The sequence below is a fragment of the Mustela nigripes genome, chromosome 13 (assembly GCF_022355385.1).
Source record: "Mustela nigripes isolate SB6536 chromosome 13, MUSNIG.SB6536, whole genome shotgun sequence".
Taxonomy (NCBI): Eukaryota; Metazoa; Chordata; class Mammalia; order Carnivora; family Mustelidae; genus Mustela; species Mustela nigripes.
In genome coordinates, this window is record NC_081569.1 from 35,645,319 (window position 1) to 35,661,235 (window position 15,917).

Sequence of the window (15,917 nt, forward strand, 5' to 3'; positions counted from 1 at the left end):
TGGGCGCCTGGGTGGCTCAGTGGGTTAAGCCACTGCCTTTGGCTCAGGTCATGATCTCAGGGTCCTGGGATCGAGGCCCGCATCGGGCTCTCTGCTCGTTGGGGAGCCTGCTTCCCTCTCTCTCTCTCTGCCTGCCTGTCTACTTGTGATCTCTGTCAAATAAATAAATAAATAAAATCTTTAAAAAAAAAAAAAGATTTTATTTATTTATTTGATAGAGACACAGAGAGAGGGAACACAGCAGGGGTAGCGGGGGAGAGAGAAGCAGGCTTCCCACCAAGCAGGGAGCCTGATGCAGGGCTCAATCCCAGGACCCTGGGATCATGACCTGAGCCAAAGGCAGACACTTAACAGCTGAGGCACCCAGGTGCTCCTTAACAATTTGACTCCAAATTCAAGGAACAACCTTCTCTCCTTCGAGGATATTGTCCTGCAATTTGTGAAGTTCCAGGTCATGTGACCTGGAGTCTGATTAACATTTTTTCTTTAAAGATTTTATGTATGTATTTATTTATTTGAGAAAAAGAGAGAGAGAGAGCACAAGCAAGAGTGAGAGTCAGAGGGAGAAACAGGCTCCCCCCGCTGAACTGGGAGCCCAATGTGGGGCTCAGTGACGGGAACTTGGGATCATGGGATCTGAGCTGAAGACAGACGCTTAACCGACCGAGACACTCAGGAGCCCCAGCAATCTTAATCTTTAGACTAATCATTCAGAGTCTTCTGAACAACTAGGGCAATGTGGTCTTTGTTTCTACAGGAATTAGTGAATGCTCGAGTTCACTCTGCTCTGCTCTCTAAGCTGTCAGAGGAGAAGCAAATGAGACCCACAGAGAAGAACCTGAAATAAGACTTTCTTTCCACAACAAAATGATGCTCCAGAGTCAGACATGTGCCTTTGTGTTCACATTTGAAAACTAGACTGTCCAGCTTGTGCTAAGGACAAAGGAGTCTATAGGATAGAGTTAGTACTATTTTTATGTCCACATCTTCTTGATATTCACTTTTAGAAGGCATTTGGGCTACATCATCCAACCACTTCTCCATATCTGTAAAGAGGGTAACAGTGGTTCATGGAGTCATGGAAGGAGAAAATGAGATGCACAAGCATAGCATCCAGCAAGTGCCCAATAAATCTGACTCTAATGGACTTTTTCCTTCTCTTAAAATAATATTCTGTTTTTCCTAAAACTTACTAGGCAAAAATTTAGTAAAATTAGCTGACATTCAAGAGGATCAGTTGTCACCCTTTTTAACCATAGAGTGATATGGTTCCTTCTCTCCACACGGTGGTGCTAATGGAGCATTACTAGGGCCAGTATAGACCAAATCTTTAAAAAAAATCCTGTGTAGCTATTTGTAATTTTCAATTCAAAAATGACCACTCAACAGCTGTTTGGAATGGATGCAGAACACCAGTTATGATGTGTTTTTTAAAAAGAAATATATTAGTCATAGATTTTAAAATAAATATAAAATGAGGAAAATGGCAAAGGACTTCAAATCAATGAGGGGGGTATTATTATCACTTACAGTCTTTCACCAGGATATCTAGATCCTGCTTATGCAATATATTGGTCAGGATCCACATCAAGCTGATTTCTATTATTTATATCCCCAAAACTAGAAGATCCTAGATTATAGTTACAGGTTGCCAGGAATGAAAGCAGGTGTATTTGATGGTGCTGTCAAATGGTTCTGGATTATTTGGCTCACATGTGGATCCAGATATCATGGAAAATTTTTTCACTAAATTAAGAAATGTGTCTCACTACTTTTCACAGTCTGTTGAATGCTAAATGAACAAGCACTTACAAGGAAGGATGGGTGTATGGACCGTTTCAACCCACAAGATTGTGCCAAGTGAAATCTAGGTCCTCCCCTGAGTTGCAGGGGGCTCTGAAAATCAGTCTTGTATGTTTAATTTTAGTTTAGGTATGTGGCTTTAAAACATGCCTTCCCAATGATACATCATTATTTCTTGAATGAAGGAAAGATGTCATGAAGTATGCAAAGAATCAAATTATTTGTGATCAAGTTATTCATGCCACATTTCAGTCTAGCTAGGACACAGCATTCTGCTGAGCTAAGCCACTTGAACACCAGAAACGGTCTGTGCTCATATTATTAATGTTGTAAATAAATGTTTTTAACACATTATTTAATCCAGAAACTCTTGAACACCTTCTTCATCAATAGCCACCATGCTTCAGTGGGGGAAAAGTCATCTTAAATTTGCTGCCCTTAAGAGAGTAGATCTTAAAAGTTATCACCAGAAGAAAAAAAAAAATTGGGTGCCTGGGTGGCCCAGTCAGTTAAGCGTCTGCCTTTGGCTCAAGTCATGATCCTGGGGTCCTGGGATCAACCCCCACATCGGGCTCCCTGCTCAGTGGGAAGACTGCTTCTCCCTCATCCTCTGCAGCTCCCCCTGCTTGTTCTCTCTCTCTGACAAATAAATAAATAAATCTTTGAAGAAAAAGAAAAAAATTATAACTGTGTGCTAATGGATAATAACCAAACTTACTGTGGTAGCAATCTATACATATATCCAATCATCACTGTATGCCTAAAACTAATACAATGTTATATATCAATTATTTCTCAATTTTAAAAAATGTTCTACCCATTCCTTTGTATAGCACATGAAATATGTACATATTCAATTATCACAGTTTCATTGTATTCACAATTTTCTGTATGTCCTTCAACTCAGAATCAAAAATGGAAAGGCCTCTAATGACCACCAACTATCCCGTGTGGGAAAAGAAGGCCGAGAGGTTTAGATGCAGCCGTTTTTAACTCATCAAGTCCTTGCCTGCTCACTTACAGCTGGCATACTCTCACTACCAATCCCAGTGTCCAGTTCCAGTCTATACCACAGCTGATTTAATCAACCGAGAGAAAAAGTATCCTCCCTCCTCAAACATGGATTTTCCAGTGAGGAGTCATTAAGCACATTTCCCTCACCCATGCAAGGCACATTAGACAATGCCTCATATTCTCTAATGATTTATCCAATTATACCATCAACAAAAGTATCTGCCAGCATGCACACCTGTAGTAACTTGAAATGCATACCATTGGTTCTCAAAGCACTACCTTCAATCACCTGCAGGAGGGAATCAGTTAGAAACGAATTTCTGGGGGCACCTGGGTGGCTCAGTGGGTTAAGCCGCTGCCTTCGGCTCAGGTCATGATCTCAGGGTCCTGGGATGGAGTCCCACATCGGGCTCTCTACTCAGCAGGGAGCCTGCTTCCTCCTCTCTCTCTGCCTGCCTCTCTGCCTACTTGTGATCTCTCTCTGTCAAATAAATAAATAAAATCTTTAAAAAAAAAAAAAAGAAAGAAAGAAAGAAACGAATTTCTGGGTTCTACCCCAGAGCCACTAATCAGAAATTCCTTAGGAGTCAGAGTTCAGGCAATTTTGAAACACACTAAGGTTTGAGATCCAATAGTATCACCTCAAAGAGGAATGTTGCCAATGCTGGTTAGGTTTGCCCTTCCAACATGTTTTACTTTGTAGCTATTTTTTAAAGCATTTTGGCAACAGTGTAGACCACCCTCATTTTGACTGGCAGGAGGACAAGTTCGGGCAAACTTCTGTTTTGCTCCTTTCTCTCACTTTATTGACAATATTACTCAATATAACATACTAGAAAACATTATTTTGCCCTTGTTCTAGAAAAAACCTGAAAATTAAAGGGAATTAGATGTAAATAGATTCTTAGTCTACTAAACACAGTTTCTGATATTCTTCATCATACACGTAATTCACCCGTTCCTTTTCTGGCTCCTGCATGAAAGTCTTATTCTCAGATTTCCTTGTTGTCACAGACAGATTTATTTTTCATATTTGTACTATAACATGTTCTTTATTAGGTTTGCGAAGTTTTTCTGAGACATTGTCTTTCATTCTCCAAGTGCATGTATACTTAAGAGAAGTACTTATGAACCAATGATTCATTTTTAGGTACTGGAGAGGAAAGGGCGCATAATAGTAACAAAATGCAAATTTACCAGATAATATACAAGTAATGCAAAGAGATGCCATAAACCATATTCTATTTTTCCACTACTAGCATGGAGATGAACTGACCAACACAGCCCTTTAGTACATGTGCAATCAATGAAAATATTATAATTAAAAATGAAAAAAAATCTGTGAAAATAATCATTAAACTTACATGTCAGGTTTGTGAAATGCATATGCACTAAACTGTTTCTTTTGCTTCTGAAGTGATCAAACAGCTTACAGTATTTTTTAAAGATTTATTTATTTGAGAGAGAGAGGGCATGCAAGTGCCTGTACGTGGTGGGGGAAGGAGAGGGAGAGAGAAAGGATCTTAAGCAGGCTCCATACCCAGCAAGGAGCCTGACACAGGGCTTGATTCCACGACCCTGAGATCATGACCTGAGCTGAAACCTAGAGTAGAACACTTAACCAACTGAGCCACCCAAGTGTCTGCAGAACAATATTTTATGCTTCCTAATCCTTTTTTTTTTTTTTAAGATTTTATTTATTTATTTGACAAAGAGAGACACAGCGAGAGAGTGAATACAAGCAGGGGGAGTAGGAGAGGAAGAAGCAGGCTTCCTGCTGAACAGGGAGCCCGATGTAGGACTTGATCCCAGAACCCTGGGATCATGACCTAAGCCAAAGGCAGTTGCTTAATGACTGAGCCACCCAGGCACCCTGTGCTTCCTAGTTCCTAAGGAAATTCTGTTTCTCTCTCTTTCCTTTCTTTGCCAATAGAAATCCCTTCTCTCATTTTAACTGAATGCAGAAACCTGAGATTAAACCTCTCTTATGAAGTACTCCCCAGACCTTGTGAGCTGGGAACAGATGAAAGACATGCCCTGGCCCCCCAGACTCCACCTACAGACAGAAGGCATAGTTGGGCTCTTTGATATGAAGGAGGAAGTAGAATCCTGAGAACCAGAAGAGAAGAAACAAACAAAAGGCTGAAGAAGCCAGGAGGGGGGAGCAGTCCATCCTGGCTCCCCTCTGGTACTTGGGGACACGGTTATTGGATCTAGCTAACTCCCTTAGATGCCCTATTTCTTTTGGCCTCACTGACATACTTCTCAAAAGCATGGTCTGCATCCACAGTTTCCATTGCTTCATCACTTACTTCCTCCTTGCTCCCTTGCAACATAGCTCCCAGCTCCCAGTTTCGACACTTCAGTACTCTCCGTGGTATCTGGCCCTCCCTCCTTCCTTCCTACTGCATTACCCGAGTGCCTCTCAAGGGTAGAAGAGCATATCAGAATGGCCTGTGGGGCTTTGCCAGCCTCCACCTCAGAATCACTACTCCAGGCGGATTGTGTCAAAAGCTCAGGAGGTATTTGCTGAAAGCTCCTGGGCACGTCTAACCTGACAATCATGTGGAGAGTTTCTACGAGACACTGATGCCCAGGCCCTCATCTGCAGGGTTTTGTAACATGTTAACTCGGTTCGGTTGAACATTTCCCAGAACTTCCTTTCCAGTTAGGGTGGATCACAGGAGAGATCTGGGGGAGCTGAGGGAGTGGAGGTGACGCCGCAGCCATTCAGTAGTTCTCATACATCATTGCTTAGCTGCTGGCTTGTGTGGTTGCATAAACCAGGACCTGGACCTGGACCTGTTCCACCTTCCCCAAGACCCTCCTTCAGTTTCTCCAACTCCTTGGCCAGGTGCATGTGCTTAGCCCTGTGACAAAGGTCCCTGGCTTCTCTGGGATACCCAGACCATCCCGGTCAGAGGCAACAAACCCTGAGGCAGGTCTCAGTCTGTTATGGGTCTTTAGGTGGTGTTTGCTCTCCCCACCTTAAACCCGCCTTCCCTTCCTGACTGCCTGACCTGTGGACTTCAAGTTTCAGTGTCAACACCTCAGAGACGGCTTAACCAGCTGCCACAAGTGCATAAGGTCAAATACCTGTAACAAATGTCTTCATATGTAAGTATGTTTCTTCCACTGAATCTTACCTGAAAAACCACTCCAGACCAATGACCTCAGAAGCTCAGAGGTGAGGCCCGGACACAAACATTTGTTAAAAGCTCCTCAGGCTTCTAACATGGGTAAGCACCATCTACACTAGAGTGAAAACCTTCACATCCTATTGCAAATATATGCCAGAGCGAGCTAGTATAATTGATGGGAATAGATACACCCACCACCCCAGGCTGTCTTACCTGCCCCTAGAATTGAAAAAGATCTAAAATCCTGTTCTGCCCCACCCTGCCTATTTTGTCCAATTTATTCCTTTTTCTTTTCCACAAATACAGCTCCTACCCATCTAACAGATCACCGCAATCTTCTTGTCTCTAGTATTTCCTCCCTTCACATTAGCCCATGCACCTCTCCCAGACTGATCTAGAGAAGTACTTACCACATCCCTCCATGTTCAAAGGATTTCAGCAACTCCCTGCTCCCCAGAATTTCAGCAACTCTCCTTACCTGGTATTCTAAACTCTCTAGACACTGACTTCTTCCCACCTGACCAACCTAATCCTTCTACTCCCTTCCCAATGTGAAAGCTATCCTTGAGTGTTCTTTGGTCCTCCAAGAGCCCAAAGAAGAACAAAGCAGTTGTCACACAATAAAAAGAGAAAGGTCCTCCTCTGGCTTCCTTGGATTCTGCCTAAAAACCAGGGCCAGGAGCTGGGTAACATCCTCTCTCTCTCTCTCTCTCTCTCTCTCTCTCTACTTCCCCTTCCTTCTCAGCTCCACTTACTGCCTCCCATTTATATTAAGGGTAATTAATACATACATACTTGGGTTCTCATTGTATTAGAGATAGAAAGAAAGCAAAGCACAAATTCCTTTGTAGAGATGCCCTTGACATTTTAATAAACAGTGGCTACCCCCTTCTTTCATGTCTAATCAATGCTACTGTGATCCTATTCCCAGAATTCAAGAAAGCAGACAGTATTTAGATGATTCTCCACCACAAAAACACAACCTAAACCAAGGGAAACTTCATACTCATGCTCCTCTCCCAGCACAGAAATTTCAAAGCTGATAGGCCTTCCTGTATGCTGGGACTCTCTACAGCAGCACATGAACTGGCTTCGAAATGTTCTTGCTCAATAGAGAGAATTTACTTACCCCACGCATCTCCTACTTGCATCTTGGGAAAGCAACCTTACATAGTTAGGGCATTTGCCCTCAAAGGTGTCTTTAAACACCAAGAGATTGAGAAAATGGTATTGAAGCATGGCCCTCACCCAGTGTTTTTCTTTGGGTTCCCATTATCACATAATATTAATCTATAAAGTAGGTATTATACTTCCCAAAGCCTACACCTAAGTGTGCTGTTTCAACTGTTTGCTTTTGCATCTCCTGTTATCCATCTACTGTTTGATTTGGGAATGTTTTTTCTAGATTTATCCACAAAAATACTCACCCATATTTCTCTGCAAGTCCTCTTGCTTCCTCCTCTTTTACTACTCTCTGGTCTTCCAGATCACTCTTATTTCCACATAACACTATATCTGGGTTTTCACAATATGCATGCATTTGTAGCTGGCCTGTATGAAAAATTATCATAGGTAAATAATATGTGTGATCAATGGAGAATATATGCAAACGTGCTCTGAAAACTTTTGGATATATCCAACTTTAAGTGGATATACAGACATAAGGAAATGAGAGAATGCTTTCAAAGCATCAATAACCTAATCTGCAGAACGGAATGGACAGGGCAGAGATGTAGAACTTATCCTTAAACACATATCCCATCTTATTTAAATCAGAGAGGAATGGGAGAAATGGCTAACCCTCTAATAGTGCATGTGTGCATGTGAGCGACCATGTGTACACACCCTTGTGGCTATTTCTCTACTGAAGGCCATTGGAGAAAAACTTGGGAGAATTTTTAGTGCTTATTGTTAATCATAAAGCTCTATATTTCATATGGTGTCTCCCCATCGCAATATTTTTTAAAAGAACTGTCTTCTTTTGAATGAACTAGCTTGTTTCTATATGAAATGCTTTCACATTTTTCTATTATCCTAAGGCAGAATCAATGCAATTAAAATAAGAAAGATTTAAGATTAAATGAGAGAAAACCATTCTAGAATAAACAGGAAATTACTCTGTCACCAGAACTAAGGGGAAGCAGAAGACTACAATTCTTATTCCACAGCGTTTATTTCTTTTCACCTGAAAACCTGTAAATAGGCATACTTTTAAAAAGCAATTAAACAAAAAGAGTTTCATTAAGCTAAATAGTTTAATCTTCAAAGAAGTAAGAGAAAGCTTTATTTCTTATTCATCTTATTCATAATGAGATTAAAGCAGCCCAAATTTTCACAATAAGACATAACTCAAAGTTGGTATGGCCTAATTTATTTATCATAGTTAACCAGAAAAGTGTTGACATTTTAGTTCCTCATTACAAAGTCATGTTCATTATATCTTATCAAGAGAAAATCTAGTCAGCAAGAATTCAGTGGTCATCAACATAGGCCAGATACTTGGTACAGAATTTCAGGGCCCTGACCTTTGTCCTCAAGAGACAGCTAGGGAACAAGGCCTACATAGGCAAAACCAAACTGTGTATGTTTCCAATAGTGTCCATGTGCTTTCTTTCCTCCAAGGCGGTACACATGTTGTTCCAATGTGCTTGAATACCCAACCACCACCTTCCTTCCATGAATTTCCACCCTTCTTTTAAGACTTGCCTCTCAGTTACCTCCATAGTGAAACCTTTCCGGTCTCCAGCGTGGCTTTGTGCTCTATTGATCCCACACATGTCCAGTGTCATGATTATGAGCATGAACTCAGGACTGACTGTATCTGAGACTGAATCCTGGCTCTACTGTTTACTAGCTGTGTGACCCTGAGGAAGTCGTTTCCTCATGTGTAAATGGTAATAATGATGGTACTTTCTTTGCAGGGTTAAGGTGTGGATTAAGTGAGTTAATTCAGTGATTCTCCAGGTATGGTCCATGAGCCTTCCCATCACTAGGGAACTTGTTCGAAATGTAAATTCTCAGGTTGCACCCCAAGGCTACTGAATCAGGAATGCTGGATATGGAACCCAGAATCTGTGTTTTAACAAGCTCCCTGGGTGATCTAGATGTACAATCATACTTGAGAACCACTACATTAATATGTGAAGGCATTTACAAGTGCTATGAAGTATCACCAATAATGATGTTTAATAGCATTTGTTTATTTTGGAGACTCCAGGAAGTGCAATTATTGGTGATTTTTCCTTTTATTTCTTCCTTCCTAATTTTTCTACAAAGACTGAATTAATTATATAAAAAGCAAATTAATCAATTCTTTAAAAAAATCCCACTAAGAAAAAGACACATACATAAGTAACTACTACAACTCATAGTGGTTAAAAGCCACTAAAAATCCTATAGGTAGTACAAAATATAATAGCAGTTGACAGGAAGGAAAAAATTTAATCCAACTACAGTTACAGGAAATTTCATGGAGCCCATAATTTGCCATATTTTAAAGAATAAGCAGAACTCCAACCAATTTTTTAAAAGGGGTGGTTATGGAGGGAGTGGGTGTGGGGACCGCTTTTAGACAGGCAGAATAATAGGAATAAAAATATACAGGCAAAAACATGTAAAATATATACCTGTTGGGCTCTTATACAATTCATGTGAGGTTACAGAAACAATGTTTAGAAATTCAGACTACTTTAAAATTTCTTTACAAAATAGGCTGCCACTCAATGAAGAATACTTAAGGGCATGACTTGCTCATTCTCTGAGCTCTAGGAAGATAGGTAAGTGAATACAACACTACCTGATTCCTTCCATGTAGCAGGCTGAGAGAACTCAGCTTTCTGTTCAGTCTTCTGAATTCAGCAGGGCTCACCTTTCGATTTGCATGTATCCCCTTTCCAAGGGGCATGAACAGCTTTGGAGTCAAGGGAGAACTGACTGTCAAGGCAGCCTGCAAAGGAAGGGTGCAGACCTGCTCTCCTCTCCCCAGGCCACTCAGGGCCAGGAGCCAGCTACTTGTTTAAGGCAACAGTGCCTTTGTTCTAGCCTGCACCCCCCAAAAGGAAGAAATAAATAATCCCTATAATATTCAAAATGCTAACAGGCAGGGGGAAAATAAAATGTATAGACAATAAATTACTGTTCCTAGTGAAGATTTGATATTATTATCTTTGATCCTCAACACTAACTTTTTTTTCCAAAGGCGGGTTGGGGGAGAATAGTTTCCATTGAAGATATGAAATCCTCAAAATGTGTAAGTTTTCTCTACCTAATGTGCAGTAAGAATTCTCTTACACTATAAGGATAACAAAATAAAATGTATACATTACACATAATTTCACATAATTTTTTTATTTATCTAATCAGCTAAAAAGTCCAGATAGGCAAGATTTATCTGTCTCAGAATTTCCATTTTTATCTGTGAAAACAGATGGGTTTATAACAGTCCTTATCCTAAAATAAAGACACGTCACTTGTCTGAATCTTCACCCACAGTGCTTGTGAGGATCAGGTACAAAGTATGTGAAAATGCTTTGAAAATCACGATGCACCATGTAAATTACTTATTTAAAAATTCATTCTTAAAAATAAGGTTATTAAACCAAAAGGCTATCAAAACCACAGCCAATGACTTCATTGTAATACCAAAACACCAAGTTATTTTTTAAATTGTCGGTATTTTAAGTCCGTATTTTCATTTTAAGGATTTGGATGTTAAGAATTTAACACCACAGACTTCCCCAACAGATTCTCTGGGTTTACACTAATACAACTAATGGAGAAAAATGTAAATTTGCAAGCTGTTATTTATTTGATCAAGTGATAGGATTTTAAGTGGCTGTTAGCCAACCATTTGGGAGATCAGAATCTCTGCAAAGAGCCAAGATGAGCGTGTGTGTATGTTTACATACTTGTCTGTGTACAAGTGAGTTTCTGTGTGTGGCTATAGTACTGGGGACCACTTTTGCCAATGTAATTTTAGAGTCTTCCATGATGAGATCCTTCTGGCAACCTCCCTGACGTTAAAAGGAAAAAAGGGAACTCTGAGTAAAGAAGAGACATGGAGCCAGGGGTATTATCTTCTAAGCCTTCAAAAGATATTTATGTCTATGTAACAGATGTATTACATCCTGGTGATATAAATTCTGACAGCATAAAATAGGCAAGCAGATACTCAGAGATTTAACTTTTATAGGTTTCTCTTTCCTTATCTATAAAATGGGTAACAGCATCCTCTGTTTTCCACATGTAAAGTGCTGCCATGTGCCACCAAGATAAGAACTACTCAACAAATCAAAGTTAGTATTACTAGGAAAAGCAGAGTATCTCAGTAATCTTTCCTCCAAAGTAAAATAGTACTAGGAGCTCCTCCAAAACAACTTAAAACAGAAGTAGAATTTAAGAGAGCACTGTATTGTGGGAAGTGGGGAGTGGGAGATGGAAACAATAGCACTTACTTATCCAGTTTCTGACATTGAGGAAACTCTGCTCATTCGTCAGATCAAAAAGCAGAAGAAACCCCATAGCATCTCTGAAGAAGGCTGTTGTCAAGCTACGAAACCTAGGAACGTAAAAGCAGATAGGTCAGCTAAATCATGACCCCACTCCTGAAATATAAAACTACCAATAGTGCCCTCAGTCTCTTTCAATAATTCATCAATAACAAATTAGATGTTTAATAATGTGCCATTGTTTCTAATAACTTCACATTATACATGCAAATTGTATCTCTTTATTACACAGGATTTAGCAAATTATGCTACCAAATAGGTATCTAAAGTCAGAAAGAATACTTGAAAATATACTGAGACTTCATAAAACACCAACAATTACCAAAGCTGTATTTGGAATTCAGTCTTACAGAGAACAAACTGATGGATACCAGAGGGGAGGGGGAAGGGGAAAAGGATGAAACAGATAAAGGAGATTAAGAGGACACTTACGATGAGCACTGAGAAATGTATGGAAATGCAAAGTCACTCTATTGTATACCCAAGATGAATATAACACTGTATATTAATTATACCAGAGTAAATAAAAATAAATAAAATAAAAATGGTCTCTGTAGATTTTTAAAAATTAAAAAAACAAACTGGATGGTGATATTCCAAAAGTATGTAAGACATTTATTGCTTACATAAGTTTATGTGTTAATGGACCATGTGATTTGAAAAATCAGACTGCTAGACAGGGATCACAAGAACTAGCTCATGATCCCATAGTCTCAGTCAAGAATTTACTTAGTCAAGGGGCACCTCGGTAGCTAAGTCATTGGGCGTCTGCCTTAGCTCAGGTCATGATTCCAGCGTCCTGGGATCGAGCCCCACATGGAGTCCCACATTGGGCTCTCTGCTCAGCCGGAAGCCTGCTTCTCCCTCTCCCCCACTTGTGTTCCCTCTCTCGCTGTGTCTCTCTCTGTCAAATAAATAAATAAAATCTAAAAAAAAAAAAAAAAAAAAAGAATTTACTTAGTTAAATAGGCCTAAAGCAATGGTTCTTGCTATGTATGTTTTCCTTATCCCGAGAAAGTTCCGCTTCACTTGATGTTATAGTGGGTTCCGTTACCTTTTAATTTCAGTCTCTAAAGAGGTCTCATAAGTCTGCTAACCATTTCTTTGGCTTTAAGGTGGGAGTAGTATTGACTGAGACCATATCCTTTCTTGGTACTCTCTCTTCTAAGGCTTTATCCTGCCATCTCTCCTCTCCCTCTAAAAGTCAGTTTCCACTTTATTTTTATGTAAAGTCAGCAACTGACAGGCAGAGATTCCAGGAAAGAAAATACTAGTATGAAATTGCCATCTAATCTTCTAAGTTTTCTCCAATATTTCTAATCAATGTTTTTACAAAAAGAGTCCTTATCTTTTAGGAATACATACCAAAGTAGTTATAAATGAAAACATCTGACATTTGGAATTTGCTTCAAAATAATTTGGTGGGTTGGATAAGAAGGGATGGAGGTATATGTGAAATAAGATAGGCCACAAATCAATGACTACTGAAACTGGGAAATACGTATATGATTTTATTATACTATCCTCTGCAGTATATCTTTGAAGATTTCCATAAGAAAAAGTTAAAAAACAGAACACTTCAGGGGTACCTGGGTGGCTCACTCAGTTAAGTGTCTGACTCTTGGTTTTGACTGAGGTCATGATCTTAGGATCCTGAGATTGAGCCCCAAGTGTGGATTCAGCCCACTCAGTGTGGAGTCTGCTGAAGTTTCTATCTCCCTCACACCCTCCCCTCCCCCACCCTGGCACATTCTCTCTCTCAAATAAATAAATCTTTTTTTAAAAAATAAAAAACACAATACTTCAAAGAAACTGTGAGAGAAAACAGTAGCTATAACTAAAAGAAATTTTATATCAAGATTTCATGCGACTTATTTTGATCAAGCAACTTCTGACCATATGAGTTAATTCTAATCAGATTTTCTGTGAGGTTTCAATAACCAGGTAAGAGTAATGCATGTAATTCTGAAGTTGTCTTTTTAGCTGTGTAAACAGCAAAGGTAAATGGAGAAAAGTGTGTAAATCTTAAAGAACAAGAACATGAAGAACAAGAAGAACAAGAACAAGCAAAACGAAGGAGGAGGAGGAGGGAGGTGGAGGAGAAAGTAGGAGGAGACAGGAGAAAGACTGAAGAAGTAGAAACTGTATAAGTAAGATAGTCTATTTGGAAAAGGATTCATTTTTCCTTTGACCTTGTATGAAAGAGACATCATTATCATTTCAGACTGATAGATTTCCTGCTAATTTAGCAGCATGTCTGATCTAGGTCCAAGTCAACTAATCAGCTGGCGTTTTCCTGCTCAGGTATGGTGTGAAGGGCATAGCTGGTTTTCCCTTTCCTCCAGTAAGGAACACATAACTAAAGATCTCATACCTCTCCTGCCCTGCTGTGTCCCATAATTGCAGATGGATTCTCTGGCCTCTGCCAATGGCTCCATCGGGTCCATTGGCTCTATACACCTAAAATAGCAAAATGAAAGAGAAAAAGAAAACTTTTGAAAACCATTAATTCTTCTCACTTTTCTATTCAGTAAAGATCCCATAAGCATCTAGACTTCTAAAAAAATTCCATCTGGAACGCAACCTTATTTTTATATTAGTCCAAATAATTGTCTTTGGATAATACAATAATTTGTATTAAAACATAAATATACACATTATATATTTTTATAAATATATTATTAAATATATATAACACATAATTTGTATTAAAAAATAGTCTGCTTACTTTTCCTCAAAGTTCCCTCAAGTCACTAGTATTTTTCCCTAGCCCATCTTTAAAAAGTACTCTAAAGCAATTTTATAGGAAGGACCTCTGACGACCTCTTCCTCCATAAAAGCAATGAAATGCTGGCAAAAATTGTCAAAATTCACTTTTTCCAAACACTGAAAATTAAGACTCACAATGTTCCAAGAAGCATCTAATCAAGAAAAATGGCTGAATATCAGTAAAAACAGTAAACTTTGTGCTGTTTTAATTTATCCTATTCCCAAACCACTCTTCCAAGCTCCTCAGTAGCCTTGAAAACCAAGAAATGCACTATTATGGTAGCTATGAAAACAATCAGCATAGTAATCACTGAAGGGGGTAGAGGCAAAACAGGTTTGAAGCTACGCAAAGTCTCATCTCCAGAGAACCATCTGAAAGTTGCCTTTAAAGCTCCATTCCCAGGCCTTGACTTGACTTTGCTAAACCCAGAGCTTGCTCTATAGTAACCTTACCCTTAGGGCATTTGTTGAAAATAATCCAGACCAATTATTTAACATCACAGCTACCAAAGGCAGCAGTACCAACTGGGGCTAACAAAATCCTAACCAAAAAACTTGAAGACAAAAATAAGGAAATGAGATGTCCATGGGGAGATTTGAAAAGTTCCAAAATATTCCTTGGAATGTACCAGGCCAATCTCATACATAGTGTTGTACATATGCCTGGGAAAGACTTGAAAAGAACCAATTATCACATCTCTAGTTAACTTTGAGGCTCTTTTCAAGCAGGAAGTGAAAGCTAAGGCAGAGTTGTGAACTATCCATAGGAGCATTAGCACCTGTCCCAAAATGAACACACACACATACAGAGTGTGTCATAAAAAACTGAAAGACTTACTGATTCAAGAAATCTGACTACTCAGAGGCACCTGGGTGGCTCAGTCAGTTAATTGTCCGAATCTTGATTTTAGCTCATGTCATGATGTCAGGGTTGTGAGATAGAGCCCCATGTCAGGCTCTGTGCTCAACACAGAGTCTGCTTGAAATTATCTCTCTCCTTCTCCCTCTGCCCTTTCCCCACCTTGGGAAAGGGGAGAAATCGGATTCCAGAGTTGCCAGATTATATTATTTAAAATGTCCAGTTTTCAACAAAGTTTATGAGACACAAAAAGAGACAGGAAAGTATGGCTCATACACAGCAGGGGAAAAGAAATCAAGAGAAACCACCCTTAAGGAAGGCCAGATGTTGAACTCATTAGAAAAAGATTTTAAATCAGCTATTATAAAAATGTTCAGAGAACTAAAGGAAATCATGTCTAAAGAATTAAAGTATAAGGGCTCCTGGGTGGCTCAGTTGGTTAAGCATCTGCCTTCAGCTCGGGTCATTATCCAATGGTCCTGGGATCAAGCCCTGCATCAGACTCCCTGCTCAGTGAAGAGCCTGCTTCTCCTTCTCCCTTTGCTGCTACCCCTGCCTGTCCTTTCTTATTCTCTGTCTCTCTAAAATAAGTGAATAAAATTTTTAAAGAATTAAAGAATAATGCCTCACTGAATAGAGAATATTAACAGAGACAGATAATATAAAAAGAAAATGGAAATTCTGGAGTTAAAAAGTACAATAACTGAAGTGCAATATTCACTAGAGAGTTTCAATAGCAGACTAGAACTGGCAGAAGAAATAACCACTGAATCTGAAGACAGGTCAGTTGAGTTATCTAGGCCATGGCACAGATGGAAAAAGAGT

General features: G+C 39.4%; 1 protein-coding gene across 3 annotated transcripts in view; it reads right to left on the bottom strand.

Annotated features, from left to right (window-relative positions):
• RAB27A (RAB27A, member RAS oncogene family) overlaps positions 1 to 15,917 on the bottom strand; it is a 79,777-nt gene that overhangs the window by 7,666 nt on the left and 56,194 nt on the right. For all 3 annotated transcript variants that reach the window (XM_059371956.1, XM_059371957.1, XM_059371958.1), the window contains 3 exons: positions 13,839 to 13,924; positions 11,411 to 11,514; positions 7,385 to 7,508 (listed from right to left, as the gene is read on the bottom strand). In XM_059371956.1, coding sequence (XP_059227939.1) covers positions 7,385 to 7,508; positions 11,411 to 11,514; positions 13,839 to 13,924 — 314 coding nt within the window. The remainder of the gene's footprint in view (positions 1 to 7,384; positions 7,509 to 11,410; positions 11,515 to 13,838; positions 13,925 to 15,917) is intronic.